The sequence below is a fragment of the Peromyscus leucopus genome, chromosome 5, assembly GCF_004664715.2.
Source record: "Peromyscus leucopus breed LL Stock chromosome 5, UCI_PerLeu_2.1, whole genome shotgun sequence".
Taxonomy (NCBI): Eukaryota; Metazoa; Chordata; class Mammalia; order Rodentia; family Cricetidae; genus Peromyscus; species Peromyscus leucopus.
In genome coordinates this window covers 70,032,307-70,048,767 of record NC_051067.1, presented here as the reverse complement: position 1 = coordinate 70,048,767, position 16,461 = coordinate 70,032,307, and the positions used below count along the sequence as shown (strand labels likewise).

The 16,461-nt window shown below is 38.4% G+C and overlaps 1 protein-coding gene across 4 annotated transcripts in view; it reads left to right on the top strand.

Moving 5' to 3' along the window:
• Nebl (nebulette) overlaps window positions 1-16,198 on the top strand; it is a 358,786-nt gene extending 342,588 nt beyond the window's left edge. For all 4 annotated transcript variants that reach the window (XM_037205983.1, XM_028870483.2, XM_028870484.2 and 1 more), the window contains 2 exons: window positions 9,102-9,208; window positions 10,979-16,198. In XM_037205983.1, coding sequence (XP_037061878.1) covers window positions 9,102-9,208; window positions 10,979-11,155 — 284 coding nt within the window. In that variant the 3' untranslated portion in view covers window positions 11,156-16,198. The remainder of the gene's footprint in view (window positions 1-9,101; window positions 9,209-10,978) is intronic.
• The last annotated feature ends 263 nt before the right edge of the window (window positions 16,199-16,461 follow it).

Below are 16,461 nucleotides of genomic sequence, written 5' to 3'. Positions count from 1 at the left end.
ATATCATTACATAATCAGTATGTATAACTTATCAAATGTACAAGTACACATTAGACTAATAATTTCTCTGGGTAAAATTGGATGATATTACAATCTGAATGAGAAACAAGCATGCTTTCTCCTGACTTCTCTTCCTCCCTCCTTTGCTCCCCCTTCCTCCATCATTATCTTCCTTTCCTTCTCCTTCTCCCTCCATTTTCTTTTCCATTCTTCATCTCTTCTTGTCAGAGTTCAAAATGTCTCAAAAGAAATTTTAAAAAGCCATTGCCTCAGAAGGGATATCACTTTCTGAGATCTGACTTTGCTTTCCCCAAAGTGAATTGATTACTGATACCACAATTTTTTCCAGACATGTTTGGGAACATCTCACTAACAGCATGCATATAAATTGCTTATGGATCCATTCCCCAGCATTTACTCCAACATAGATCGAGTATAGATAGACAGGTCAGGCCTTGGTGCATGATTGATTAGCCTGCCTCCCTCATCATCATAAGCACGTAGGTGTGCCCTCCTTCCTCTTCCTTCCTTTCATTCCTGTCTTCCTCCAGCTGGAATCACAGACTACTCTTCTTCAAACTTCAGTTCACCACTTCTGGAAGCTTCTCTGCTCTTCAGACCTTGGTGCCCTTGAACTTCCTGAACTCTTGATGATTATTCAGAAATCGACCATACAGTCTTGTCATATCTTCTGTGATTATTTTTGTTTTATGATAGTTAGATTTGGGTCTGGACTTAAATGACAGGCTGCTTGTGGTCATTGTTATTTTGTATGCGGGATTTTTGTCCCAGCAGGATGGGGGACAAGGAAGGTAGAGCAGATGAAGGTCGGATATCCACTGTGGCTTCATCCCAAGCTGCATGTTTGCACATCATTTCCAAGTTTGAGCAATTATTTTCTACCACAGTGATGGCTGGATATGCCTTCAAAACTTGACCGTTTTAACTAAATTCTAGATTATGTTTTTTTTTTGTATTAGAGTCTAATAATTTCTGGTTTACTAGGTGAAAAATCTGTTTCTTAAGTAGTTGTCTCCAGAGCTCAACATCAAAAATAAGCACACTAAAACCTAGATGTCATCTGCCTTGTTTCTGCCTTTTTCAGAAGCAAAGAATTTCCCAGAGTGCAAAGGGCTCCCTCAGATTACAAAATACCATATTGTTGTTAGATTGAGGTTCCATTTGTGGTTTATGGGGACGCAGGTACCATGAGGTTTTGAGTTTCTGAAATGAAACTCAAAGATAAAATATATCTTTCAAAGCTATTTGAGAACTCCTCAGGTGAATCTGTGGGTGAAGGTGCTTGCCACCAAGCCTAATGACCTGAATTTAATACCTGGGTCCCACACAGTGGAAAAAGAAAACTTCCCACAAGTTGTCCTCTGACTTCTAAACATGCCATGGCATGCACTTCCTAAATAAATAAATAAATATAATAAATTAAAAGCTATCTAAGCAAAAATGTCACATCATCATGGGACTACTTTTACTTTGGAAGAGGAGACAATTTTTTTTAAGGGTTTGTCCCAATGTTTCAGCCACCTTGCTCCTGAACAAAAGGGATCTACATAGGACTTAACTCACTAATATCCATCCAAATAAGCAGCATCTTTATTTTTTTTTCTTCTTAGCAATGCTTTTTGGTTGTCAAAATAGAGATTCATTGTTCTAAAACCAAACCAAAACACAATCTCATTAAGTTCTTCAGCATGCATTAGTTGATAAATCTTGTGTTGGGGAAAGAAATAATGACAATAATTTCATTCTGTTGAGTCCTGAACTCATTATTGGAAAATTTCTCAGGGATACTTTCCTGTTTGTTCTGGATTTACAAAATAGTGAGCCTCTGAGAGAAAACAAAACCTGAATTATGTTCTTAATTCACATCATGTCTATGGCCAATAAAGCCTTCTTCATCTTTAGCATTGGACTTTGGCCATTCATTCACCTTTGCTTGAGGGAGGTCTTCAAAACCTCCACCTTGTCTTTGGTGTCTTGAGCCCTGTCCTGTGTTCTCCTCAAGAGAAGGCGATTCTCCTCCAGCCTACCTGTTTAACCTCCAAGCCTTCAGTTCTATTATTTTCATAGAAATGGGCACTTGTTTTAGATAGTTTTGATAATTAATAACAACCTACAAAGCCACATGCATGCCAAGGGCATTTAACAATGCTCATCCTCTTCCTCTACCCACTGTGGGTGCATCCTCTAAATGGCACTTATTTGGGGTTAATTTCCCCCTTTATTATGAGTGCATTTCTTTGCTATGATCTCTGTACACTTTTATCATTTTCCCAGTTCTTTTTCTGCCTTTTCACTTTTAGTTTTAAGATCCTCCTATCTATTCATGTCTTTATTTCAGTCTTATATTCTTTAGTTTAGTAATTAATATCTAGTTACTGGAGAAATTTCTCAGTGGCCAAGAGCACTTATTGCTCTTGAAGAAGATGCACTTTGAATTCCCAGCACCTACATGTGCTGTGGGATGTTCTGTATGTTATGTGTGTTGCTCTGACTGGGTAATAAATAAAACACTGATTGGCCAGTAGCCAGGCAGGAAGTATAGGTGGGACAAAGAGAAGAGAATTGAGGGAAGTGGAAGACTGAGGCAGAGAGACGCTGCCAGCCACCATGATGAGAAGCAGATGTTAAGATACCAGTAAGCCGCAAGCCACATGGCAACTTATAGATGAATAGAAATGGGTTAATTTAAGATATAAGAACAGTTAGCAAGAAGCCTGCCACGACCATACAGTTTGTAAATAATATAAGTGTCTGTATGTTTATTTTATAAGTCAGCTGTCAGACTGCCGGGCCTTGGTGGGATCTGGAGAGAAAACTCTAGCTACAAATGGTGCCCAACAGCTCGAGTTTCCACCTTAAACCTGAAAATATTTAATAAGCAATTCTAAACAGAGCCAAAAACAGGTTCCTGCTTCATGTCTCATACGGGCAGCTAGACGCCGCAAAACAAGGGTTTGTGCTACTGGCGGGTTCCTGGTGTTTGCACTTGACCTGCAGTATGTCGGGAATAAGGCATCTACAAGCGGCACATTACGCTGCTGCTGTGTGGTGGATTTAGCCTTTGCTAGTTAAAAAAAAAAAAAAAAAAAAAAAAAAAAAAAAAAAGAGGTTTCTGGGCTACACACTGCTTGGATAAAAGCATAGACCCACGATGGCTCCCAGAGCTGGCGGAAAAACGTACCACTGCCATGTTGGGAAGCTGAGGTGAGCAGAGCCAGCAGCCACAGCGCCATTTCACAACCGTCTGTCACTAGTTCCTGGGGAATCCAACACCCTTTTCTGACCTCCTTGGGCACCAGACACACAAATGGTACACATGTATATGTTTAGGCAAAGTGTTCATATACATAAATAAAACTAAAAATTAAAAAAATAACTTTTAGTTAGAAATTATTGAGACTAGTGGTATGTGGAAGAACTTCATGGTACAGAGGAAGAAACATTTTGATTTTATAAATATTGAATTATGTTCCAAATTGAGCATGAACTGGTCCTTTGGTCAGTTTCCAGATCTCTGGTCAGTAAACCTTACCAATGTAAAATAAAGTTGATTTACTCTCCTGTGTTTTGTTGTTGCCTTGGGAAAGTGGAAACTTTTGTGGCATTAATGTTATAAAAATGAACATCTCTGAAACTAAGTCTTCTTGAGTTCAAACAGTACTGCACCATATGGCCGTTCATCTGTACTCATGCCAATGAACTCTAACCACCAGCCTAATGAAAGGCCACCATGTGGTCTTCTGTTTTCATAAGTTGCCCTTGATTGTTGCAGTTAACCTGGCATCTTGCTTCTGGAATAGCAAATTTATGCAAGGAAACTCTCACAAAGAATAGCAATCTTTCACCGAGTTCTTTTCTTTTTAATGCTTATTTATTTAATTTGAAAGTGCTGTGCATGAGTGTTATATTTACATTGTTTCTATCCCACACTTTCTTCTCCCCAGTTCTTCCCATAGATTCCCCACTCTCTCTCAACTTCATGATCTCTTCTTTAATTATCATTGTTACATATATATGTATATACACTCACACACAGTCTCACACCCTTCTGAGCTCATTTAGATACATATATATTTATATATACACATGCATACACACATGTATACACACACACACACACTTGTGAGTCTGTTTAATGTTTTTTTATATGTATGTGTTTAGAGTTGACCACTTGGGTTTGCATAACCCAGCAGGGGACTCGTCCCTGGAGAAGACTGATTCTCTCTCTCTTAGCAGTCATTAATAGCATTAGCTCTTCATCTAGGGGTGGGGCCTCATGAGATTCCCCCATCCACATTGGGATGGTAGCCCATGTTGTTATTACATAGGTCTTGCATCGAGTTATTAACCTGAATATTTAAAGCCACTCCTTTAATTTTTGTTTGTTTCCCTAAGTTTCAACAAAAGTATTCATGTAGTGTAAGAGCAATACAAAATGAATATTTTGTAAAAATTGTCATTTGTTTTTACTTCGTCGGTTGCCTTGGGCTTTCAGTGGTGTTTCTCAGAGTCCTAGTAGGATTCCTAAGCTCTTTTAGTGCACTAGTTAGAAGGCAGATAACAAAGCTTTACAACTGCATGGGAACTTTCTACTAAGTAATTCGGAGAGGTGAGAATAATAATGAAGGCATGAGGAGAAACCACAGGGCTGGGAAGCACACTTAGCCTGCAGGGGCTCTTCCTGAGCTCTTGCCCCTGCTCACCAACCCACACATGCTCAGAGCTAAAGTGGATGCCTGCTTCCTTACTGTGTTCCCAGTAGCTGCTGGTTCCCTTTGAAGGGCAGCTATGAACAACTGTATACATAAGGATACATGGTTTTTGTTTTTCCAAAAAGTAGAGAGAGCTGTGAAGCAGTGTCCTAGTACCCATGGACGTGGGCACAAAACTGGAACTGTGGTGTGTAGACTATGCACTGTTGACTCAGAGATAGCACACTTTTCCCTAATGTCCTTTCCTGAAACATTCTCCCAAAACATTTTATGATGATTATACTTAATTCCTTGCATAAAGACTTTAAGTTTATAACTAAATTGTGTAACAGTGGATTTGAGTATAGTTTTTCTTCCAGGTAAATGGACAGACGTTTTTAAATAATCTTTAAAATTTATGAATAGGTATAAATAATAATTAATGAAGAAATTACTAGTCCAAATAGTGAAAGCAAGTTAGCAAGTTTTGGGTTGTGGGTTTTTTTTTTTTTTTTTTTTGGTCTGCATCATTAATTTATGTATTTAATTGGACATGCCCTACATACATATCCAGAACCATCTCCCTAATTGACTGGCTGCCTAGGGCCATCATGGTTTTAAGAGGGCAATTGTTTTTGTCATTTCTCTATGCCTGGCCTGCCTGGAACTTAGCAGACAGTTGTAATTATTGTTAATTGCTGTAGAGACTTACTATGCGGTAGGCACAGCAGTAAGCTTCCCAGTTACTGATGAATATTTGCTGAGAGTTGAAGAGAGAAATGCCCATTCATTGCTTCCAGCTTTCTCTGCTCCCCACAAGAAAGTCTCTCACTCAGCAAGAGTAGGAGCCTGGATATTTATGGTGATTTCATTAATTTTTTCCTCCTGGGTAGATTTTGATAATATTCCTTACAACCCTTTGCATTAAATATGAAAATTGTGTTGATAATCTTAAGGCTGTTTTCTGGAAGGAGTTGAGATTTAATCATAGTTTAGTAGGTTTATAGCAATTCCAATCCAAATAGATATCTTGGCAATCTCTCTTTGATGCCATATCTGGATACTAGGTACAATTTGTAACAATATCATAATATAAATTCACTCAAGAACTATTAAAAAGAATCTCCATTCAACCTAATATCATTATCATTTGGAGAACATATTACAGGTTTTAATCTGCTAATCATTAAACTTCTTTAAAGATTGATTTCATGCACCATTAGAATGCATTTGCCATTTATAAAATATTAAGCTCACAACACCCAAGAATTATATCTGCTCGTTCCTTTTATTATAAAAATTGACCTGAATAAATAAATCTATTACAGGTATATGCTTAGTCTGATTAAACTAAAATGGCAAACTATTATGGGTTTAATAGCACATGTATTGTACATCTTTTTCTAATAAATTATATAATTATTCAAACCAGAATGAAGGCCATGCTGCTGAAATGCCTTCACTCACAGCTCATTTGCTTAAAAATACTTTAAATATACAGACATATAGAGAAAGTCACACACATATACATGCCTTTTATTTGTGGGCTTGTGGGCTTTTTTTGTTTTTTTAAATAGCTTCTGTGTTTTTAACCTGTCTTCCATCTTGTACCTCCTGTTTCCTCTCCATGTCTCTTGATGTCTCCTGCATGCACACCTCCATTCTTCCTCCTCTTCCTTTCTTTCCCTGGAAATCCCATCTATACCTCCTACCTAACTATAGGTTGTTCAGCTTCTTATTACACCAATCACAGCAAATACATCTTCACACAGTATACAAATATCCCGCCACCAATAAACCCTACCAGAGGGGTGGGACCTCATGAGCTCCTCTTATCCACGATGAAATGCTGACTGGCCAAATCTTGTTTAGGTCTTATGTAGGTAACCATACTGCAGTGAGTCACTGATTGCAATGTCTATGTCATGTCTTTTATCATTTAAATTTTTATTCATTGTGGAATTACATATGTGACTACTATATAAGCATATACTAATATAAACATCATTTCAACCCCCCCCCTTAATCCCTTTCTAATGCCTCCTGTGTCCCTGCTCCACTCTGACCCCCACACGTAAGAATAAGGGTCCTGAACTGTGAGGTATTGAAGGGGAGGATCAGGGATGAGAAAAATAAAGAAGATAGAAAGATGGAATCAAGAGGTCTGCATGAGCAGATGACTCCTACTCGAAGCTTATGAAGAAGTACAGCGTCTTATACTTGGTTTGCAGGGGGAATGGGACAGTCAGCAGAAAGCTGTTACACAATGGAATGGAGTCAGCAGGAAACTAATCAAGTAATATTGCACAACGGGATCACAGGATTTCTCAAGTGTGTCATTGACCAAACACACAGCAGCCTGGGGACTGATAGCAACAGCCTTTTAGTTGGGGAAAGAGTTAGGTTCCCAGGTACCACAAACCTTAACCCTTCAAGGCCCTGGCTCCTGTAACAGGAATCTTAAAAGGTCTTATTAATAAAAACAAACCTGGAGCCAGATTAGTTATAACTTTTTTATTTTTTTAATTTTTATTAGACATTAAAAGGGGAAATGTGGTGATATTTTATTTGTGCTGAAATGTGATGATATTTTATTTGTATGTTAATAAATAAAGTTTGCCTGGAGATCAGAGGAAATAGCAAGCCATTTAAGTAAACAAAAAGTCAGACAGTGGTAGCACACGCCCTTAATCTGATCACTTGGCAGGCAGGGGCTCTGAGTGTTCAAGGCCACACTAGAAAACAGAGCCAAGCGTGATGACACATGCCTTTAATCCCAGTACCAACCATAGAGACCTGGAGGTCTGTACAGACAGGCAATGACAAGGAAGTGAGGTAGCTGGGCTAAGAGCCAATGAGAGGTCAGAACAGCAAGGCAATAAAAGCCTGGGTAGACAGGAAGTAGTGAAACTTGGAAGCTGAGGTGTGATGAGGTAAGATTAGCTGGTGGCTATTCCTATTTCTCTGATCTCTAAGGCTTTCACCCCTATATTTGGCTCCATTTTTTTTTTAATAAGACCGCTTAGAAATTCGTCTACAGGCTCCAGCCTCATACCACAACTTATTAAGTCTGCTCCTGAGCAAGGACACAGAACTAGTGTTCCTTTTGTCCTTTCATCTGGGCCTCTGAGAAAGCTTTGGATTGGCCTACCCCACAACACCACTCCCTCTCGAATTTATGATTCTTTTATAATTGTGATTGGTTTACACACACACACACACACACACACACACACACACACACACACACACAGAGAGAGAGAGAGAGAGAGAGAGAGAGAGAGAGAGAGAGAGAGCATTTAGTGTTGTTCATATGTGCATGTGTTGATGGTTGACCACAGGGTTATATAACCTGTCAGAGGGACTTGTCCCTGAAGAAGACTGATCTCCCTCTTTTGACAGCCATTGATGGCCTATAGGTCTTCACCTAGGGGTGGGACCTTGTGAAATTTCCCCATCTGTATTGGCATGTGGACTGGAATTATCACGTATACAGGTCTTGTTTAGACAACTATATTGTTTTATGTGCCAGCTTCTCTGATATGTCTTTATATGCTACACTATGTAGCAGGATATGTCCTGGTCTTCTGGCTCTTATAATTGTTCTGTCCCCTCTTCTGGAGATCCCTGAGCCTTAGGTGTAGGAGTTGTGTTATAGACATACCAGACAAGACAAAGCACCCCATGGTGTGTTTATACAACTCTTAAATCCTTTCTGCCTCCTCTTCCATGATGTCCCTTGAGTGATGGAGAAGGTAATATAAAAGTAGAGTCAATAATTCTGCCTTCGCTTATTAAATTCTTTTTATTTTCTCACAGTTTTTTAATAACCATGACTAAGAGTATAGTAATTTTTATTTCATTTATTTTGTTTTACCATAGCATCTGCAATAGAGTAATAGAAATATTAAAAACAAAATTAACTGGCGTTTTGAGAACACCTGGGAGAGGGGGAGTCAATTTCCTTTAATGGTGTGGTTCCTGGTAGGTATACCACACTCAAGAATAGCAGGGCAGCACAAATTGGACTTGATGAATTCAAACAAACAAACAAACAACAAAAACAGAAGAAAACTCAAAGTTGGGTTGGAGGAAGGAGTTGGGGAAGGGTATGTGCGATTATGATCAAAACAAATTGCATGGAATTTTTATAGAATTAATAAAAATGTTATTTAAAGAAACATAGTTAACTGCATGATAAACTGATTTTTAAATTAATTTCCTTAATTCCTAAGATTTGAACTAATCTAGAGGTTGTGTGTACTGTTGCCACTCAAGTTTCACAGAGCACTGATGACATTTTGTTTTACGGGCAGTGCTAGAAGTCACTTGGGTTTGGGCAGAGTATTTGGAGGTTAACCTGAGGAATCTGTGTGTGTCCCTGTGCAGCACCTGTTCTTCCTGGAGCTTACCAGCAGAGTCATTCCCAAGGCTATGGGTACATGCACCAGACCAGCGTGTCATCCATGAGGTCAATGCAGCATTCACCAAATCTAGTAAGTGCTGATTTTAAACCTTCTTGCAGTCTGGGAGTATAGCTTGGTGGTAGAGGGTTTGCTTAGAATGTAAGGTTCAGAGTTCAACCCCTAGCACTGGAAAAACAAAAAAAGAACCCAACACATTATTATCTGTGTAGTTCTTTCAGTGGAAAAAAAAAACATTACAGATGAAAAGTGATGAGAAACAATGATATTAATAAACATATTCAAACAATAAAACCAACAAGACATCTACCAGTAGGAGTTCCTTTTTATGTTACTTTTATGTTACTGTGATAAAACACCATGACCAAAAACAACTTATAGAAGGAAGAGAGTATTTGAGCTTGTTTTTCAGAGGTATAAGAGCCCATGCCCAGGGCAAGGGGACATGGTGGCAAGAGCAGGGAGCTAAGAGGTCACATCTCAACTGTAAGAACAAAGCAAAAAACTAATCTGGAACTAGGGCAAGTCTATATTCTCTCAAAGTTAACTGTCAGTGACATATTTTCGCTAGCAAGGGCATACCTCTTAAACTTTGCCACAGTTGGAGATCAAATATTCAAATGCCTTAGCCTATGGAGAACATTTCTCATTCCAACCATGATTGGAAAGATCTAGTTATGCTCTTCATCCAGGACTAAGAAGTTGCAGGTATGTGATAATTATGTCAAGGACCTAATCTTCATGTTCATCATAATGGCCTCAGAAGTCTAATGGACATGGGCAAAATAGCTGATGGAAGCTTAAATGTTCTGAACACAAAGAAATAGTAAATAGATATTCTAGTTACTCTGATCTGACAGACATTGTAGTCAGGTATTGAAATACGATGCTATACCCCCAAATCTGTACAATTACTGATGAATAACAGTATCCGTTAAACATCCCTGTTAGAAGTCTTGGACTACTCATTATTCAGTTTGAAGTTCAGAATGATGCTTGCTTTGTGGTCATACTCTGTGTTTCATACTGAAATTGCTTCTCACAATACTTACAAGTAGGTGATGTTCTGTAAGACAACCAAGTGCCTTTAGGTCAGTGTGTGTCATCCAGTTTCCTCAGTCTCCTTAATCTATGAATATTTTTGGCTTTGAGATTTACTGATTATTAATATTAGATGAACTCTCAGCCTTGAACTAAAACAAATATAAAAACACAATTTAAATTTTTTTACTGTAGCAAAATTTTCTTTATATGTACATCAAAAATAAGAACATTTCTGTAGGAAATTTATGATACTGTGATCTGAAATATGTAAAATTTAAGTAAGTAAATTATTCCTTTTATATATTTTTAAGAGGGAACAAAAATTATCTGTACTTATTTAGGAAAAGTTCATTTTCTGTGCAAGGGTGAGGAACCATTGGCAGAGAACCAGTGGACTAAGAGCCTGCTGTTAATGGGGTTAATCTGAAGAGTGAGGGAACAGGAGGAAATCTGCATTCTCTAAGGCTTCTGGGGTTATCTGCATGTGGGACCTGGTGTTACTCTTTCAAAGGCTACTTTTATACAAGCACACTTTTATTTATTGTATCTCATTGTTGTCTTTTTAAGTTAAGCTATTGTGCCATCTTTTGGGATCTTTGCTTTGATCTTAAATATGTTTCCTTGAGATGAACAAAGTTGAGATTTCTAGAATTAGGTAGGACACCTGGTTTACAACTATCCAGAAGGCAATGCTGTCAAGCCTTCATACTTATCATATGTGTGGTGGTTTATTGGGACCCAGACTTGTAACTGTGACTACTGTGGAATACAACACCCAATCACTTCTTCCTTTCTCAGAGGACCTACCGAGCCATGTACGACTACAGTGCCCAGGATGAAGATGAGGTCTCCTTCCGAGATGGTGACTACATTGTCAATGTGCAGCCCATTGATGACGGCTGGATGTATGGCACCGTGCAGAGAACCGGGAGAACGGGCATGCTCCCGGCAAATTATATTGAGTTTGTGAATTAATTCTTTCTCCTTGCCCTTTGAGCTTTATTCTGATGTATTCTACACCCAATCTTTTTAAAAGATAGAAGATACTTTTCAGATAACTTGGCAATTATTTTACAATAATGTGTCCTTACTTTGACAATTAGACACACAGGTACCAGGAAAAGGGAATGACTTTTGGGCTGGAAACAGCAGCATCCATAGTAGTTCCTATAAACAAAACCATTAGGTCTGGAGACCTGGTGCTGCTAATTGTGTTTGTGGTTTCATTTAATTGGCTATTCAACCCTCCTGGGACATGTATTTTTGTAGACTTTAATAGAGATGTTGATTGTCCCTTAAATGTAACAAGTGTATGAAACTTCTTAGCTGTCACTTGGAATCATCTGAAGCCAATTCTCATAGTTCAGCAACACAGCCAATAATCTAAAAACTGTTCAGCTTTTGAATCGTTGGGTAATTTTCAATTCAGATGAGAATTGCCTAGTATAATAAATGGAAACAGTGGAGGAATGAGTCTGATTAAAATCATATTGACTGTAGCCTTAGGGAGCAGGCAGGAAACTTGCCCTTTTCCTAGGCTCACCAGGATCTAGTTATTTCTCATGTCTTTCATGGTATAGCCTATCTCCATTTACGTTCTGTGGAGCGGAGCATGTGCTCAGGTCCTCAGAATATCAGGACCAGGTAACTTCACAGCTACTCTGCAAAGGGCAAAGTTCAATGTCATCTGTATTATTTCCCTAGTAGCCTCTATCCTGCTGCATGTCTTGTGGGCTTAAGCTTCTGTAATATGGCAGCTGCTTTGCCCATCCTTGTTATAAAAGTCAGCAGTGTGACTGACCTCTCCCTGCCCTTTCTTCTAGCTGTCAGCTCACCAGAAAACATTTTGAAAAGTTGCTTGAGACTTTCTTGCTGTATTAAACTCTAGTTTTGAAAGACTCATGCCTTAGGAAATACACATATACTCTAGTAAATAGAAAATTTATGTATTTACTGGATAGCTTTCACTCACTTAATACCACCATTGATTTGAAAGTGAAGTGAATTCAACAGCATCCCAAATAAGGGGAAATGGACTATACAGTACACTGGGAGAAAACCAAAACACAAAACAGTAAGCAGAAGTTTGCTCCACAGTTAGATGACTTGGTCTTATATCTTGGCAGTTGGTCTTCAGACTCTGGGATGGAAATATAGCCACTAAGCATGTTCATAAGAAGGATTCCTTTCCCCACCCTGCTTTTTGTTTTCTAAATCACTTTTGGGATTAGATAAGAAAGTCACCAGTGATCAGATCAGCAGATGATTCACTAAGAAGGAAATAGGTGTCTTGTGTTGAGTGAGTGTGCAGGGTTTTCATAGTGTCACAGCCCCAAGTAGAACCATTACTGTTGTGTCTTCAATTTGCTCTGGAGTCTGCAGTCGAAGTTAGTGGATGTTGATGTGTATCACAACTCTGTTTTTCTCATGGTGCCTCTTACTGTGACTTGAAGCAGGGTGGCATTTGTGTGAGATCTGAAACTGAGGGAAGCAGAGTCACAAAACTGTAAGAAGACACTGAGATTGTGGGACTATCTACACAATATGTTCAAGGAAATTAATAAAGCACCCACCAGTGAAAAACATTTGAATGAAATGTTTGTGAGGCCAAAGCTCCAAGTTGGTTCCTTTAAACCTTTGAAAAGTGAGCCCGTACTCTGGAAAATCAGTAGTTTCGTTAGATTTGCCTTAAAGAAAAGTTTTATTACACTGAGCTGTGTTTCTGTGACACTGATAGAAAAATGAAAAGAAAAATAACTAGAGATGTTCCTGGAAAGAGTTTTATAGACTTGTAAATAAAGAGCTTACCTAATTTCCTGACATTTAAATAGCCAGTCATGATTAACCTTCCTGTTTTCATGTCTTGAACACACACCTACAAAGACAAACTGCACTTGCAATAATTTTGCAAAAATCTTTACACTAATAACAAGGGTGATAAGCTGGCTGATTTATGTTATGTTTCTTTATGCTTTCCCAGGCAGACTATGTGTGTGTGTTTGTGATTATTAAAAAAAAGAGTAGTTGTTGATTAAAACTTCAGGATAATGCAGGGCAGGTATGATTTTTGATAATAGTGTGTGTGTGCAGGAAGCTCAACAGAAGTCGACTTTGAAATGATACTTAACATCAGCTAGTCCTCACAAAGTTGCAGCTCAATGGTCCATGTTCTTGCCACTCATTCATTTCAAAGTCAGACCTGAATGTGAAAGTCAGTACATATTTGGGAAATCCATGTCTTAAATGTTGAGCCTTACATAATGTTTGCATAGCAAGATTTTTCTGTTTTAAGTCCTTCAGAATTAAGATCTGATCTGGATTCAAAAAAGGGCAGCTTTTTTTTTTTTTTCCCAATACCAACTGAGGCAGAACAAGACATTGCATGCTCTTGAGGTCATGCATTGATAGTCTTGACACTGTTACTAGCACTTGTAAGGATGTTACCCATCTCATCAGAAAATCTGAGCATAGATGCGTCATACCCAGATGCCATCCTTTGGAGCATCATTTAAAAAATGCTGTATTTTTAACACACTTTCCACATGCCCCCCACCCCCTTGCAGTTTGGCAGCCAGTATCTCACATGGAACACTGACAGCTATAGATGAATTTAAAAACAAGTCCATTAGAAATCAGGTTAAAGGAACCTAAACACCAGACACAGAGATCATGCATCTGTTCCTAAATGGGATGGTTTCTCAAGCCTGACGGAAGCACAAGAAGCCGCCTGATACCCTTCTCCAAGTCTCTGAAGACAAATGCATTTGGTTCAAGTTCCTCTTGAGAAAAGTTTAGCAACAGAATATAATGCCTTTGTTGTAAGCTTTTGTAGTAGATTAAAAAATATTTCTTGTTCTCTGGAGAACTTTCTATTTCTAACCTGTGACAAAATGAATGCTTCATGTCTTCATTGTGTTTGCACATCTGCAGCACACCCAGTTTGAAATTTTGATCTGGTTGTCATTCTCCACGGAGTCCCTGCATCTCCCCATGTCTCTCAGCCTCCACAGAGCACCCAGGGATGTCTAAGCACAATTTCCACAAGCACCTTGTGTGGGGATGGGTGAGATTATGATAGTCCTTCCCTTGTCAAGGCTCTTTATTTGAAGATGTTGAAGATGCCATTTGGCCAGTTTTACTGTAGTCTTTCATTCTAGGTCCTCTCTGTGCTGGGGTTCATAACACTCTAAGAATGCTGGGAAAATCTTTTCTACAAATGAGAGCAAGGGACACACCCAGTTTTCAGGTTCCTCCACCTCTAGTGGAATACTTTCAGTGAAATGATAAAGAAAGTAAGTGTGATCTTTAATAACACAGCCCTATATACAGTGGATATAGTTTATACTAATGTTATAATATAGATATATACAAAATAGGTGCCTTTTGATTATACTTGTTTATCATTATGGTCTTGGAAAGGAAAGCAAGCAAGCAAGCAAGCTTCTGCATATTCTATTACAATATTTTATGATACATGATTGATATTTTTGTGGTGAGAAGTGAGATGCCCCTACCTGAAAGATGTCACAGCTGGTTGTATATTCCTCCTAAAGGTTTAGAACTTTAGACAATATTGACTTCTTCCATTTTCTGAAAAGTTGGGATTTTTTTTTCTTGTGGATTTATATGTAGTTGAGATATATAAGCATTAAGTTTGGGGTTTAAAATACTTATGGTGAGATAGATTAGTTATATTATGAGGCTGAATTCACTGAGTAAGATGAGCTTTATGGCCTGATTATGTTTATGTTTTAACTGTTTGCCTTTGATAATCTGAATGTGGCTACATTTGCACTTGTATGGGGTAATACAATGTGGTGATAAAGCTTCAGTTAGGTAGGAAGCTATGTAAACTAATTTAAGATGCTAAAATGAAAGGCTCTCTGAAGTATTCTGTACCCTGTAGGGCCCTTTTCCAGGCAAGTAGTTGTCAATAACTAATGATCAAAAAAAGTTAAGACATTGTGGGAAACTTCTGTGGTCATCATTCCAGGATGCATAAGACTACTAGAATCCTCTGGCCTAGAAGGCTCCCTGGGCAAATGTCCTTCCCAATTGTCTGTAACTTCAGTATATCCAGAGGACTCCATATGCTTACTGTGTCTGATATGTGGTATCCTGTTTGCATAGCATACATGTCGCTGTTGTCAACTATTGTTCAAGATGGTTTCCTTTAAAGGAAAGAGAGAAAAACTGCATTTCAGCCTCCTTCCTTCATGTCCATACAATGAATTGCTAAGCATTTTGGAAGTAGCAACAAGTGTGTAACAGGCATGATATTTGTGGAACTGTTGGCTTTTGACCTGTGATAAAAAGAGAAATTTGAATGATGTAGCTTGGCTTCTGTTTGCTTTGAAATATGCACAATTGTGGTTGGTGATTAATTTGTAAAGCTGTACTAACTTTGAGAACATAATGATTGTGAAAGAAGCAGTAAATGTTTTTTCAATGGGAGGGGAATCACAGAATGATTTAAGGTTATTAGTATAATTTGGCTTTTGTTATGCAAATTGTTAACACCAGCTATTAAAATATATTTTAGTAGAAATGCTTTAATTCATGTTTTTTTCCTCTACACTGTGAATCTTGAAGCCTTGGTGGACCAGAGACACATTGTGATGTCCAAAGGACTAACCTATGCAAATGAGTTCACATCTTATTGATGTCACAGTAAACATGTGCTAAGAAATTATTTCTCCGCATAACATGCAGCAGTATTGGAATAGCACAGGAAGCCCGGCCTCCCATGCATTACACTGTAGTCTCTCACAATCCCTTCAAGGCCACCAAAACCATTAGCATTTGTGGGAATCTGATTGGTATCTATTGAAACTACTTGAATGATACCGGGAGGAAGATGGCAGACAGGCATCTTGGCTGTGGCTTTCATAGAACTATGTTCTCACATATTCTCTCTTCGGGGTCTTGGTATTCTGTGTCCTCTATCTGTATTTGTAAATTCATTAATTTCCTATCAACACATTTGGTTTGCTTAAATAAATACAGGATGTAACAAAATTGTTCTACTTCTTGGCTGTCACCGTGGTTCTTGGAGCACAGGTCATTGGGTGCAGGCAGTGCATTGTGAGTTCCTTATGATGACTCGCATCCAGTCACATTAAAGATGTATGAAGGTATAGTGCATTCATTTTAAAAAGCTGTGCAGAGTGTGTTTTCCTTCCTCAAACTAACACAGTTTTAAGTAATAATAATATGTTTTTTAAACCCACAGTCTTTCTGATTTTATACCAAAGTATTGCTGTGATGCATCCTGGTACTTA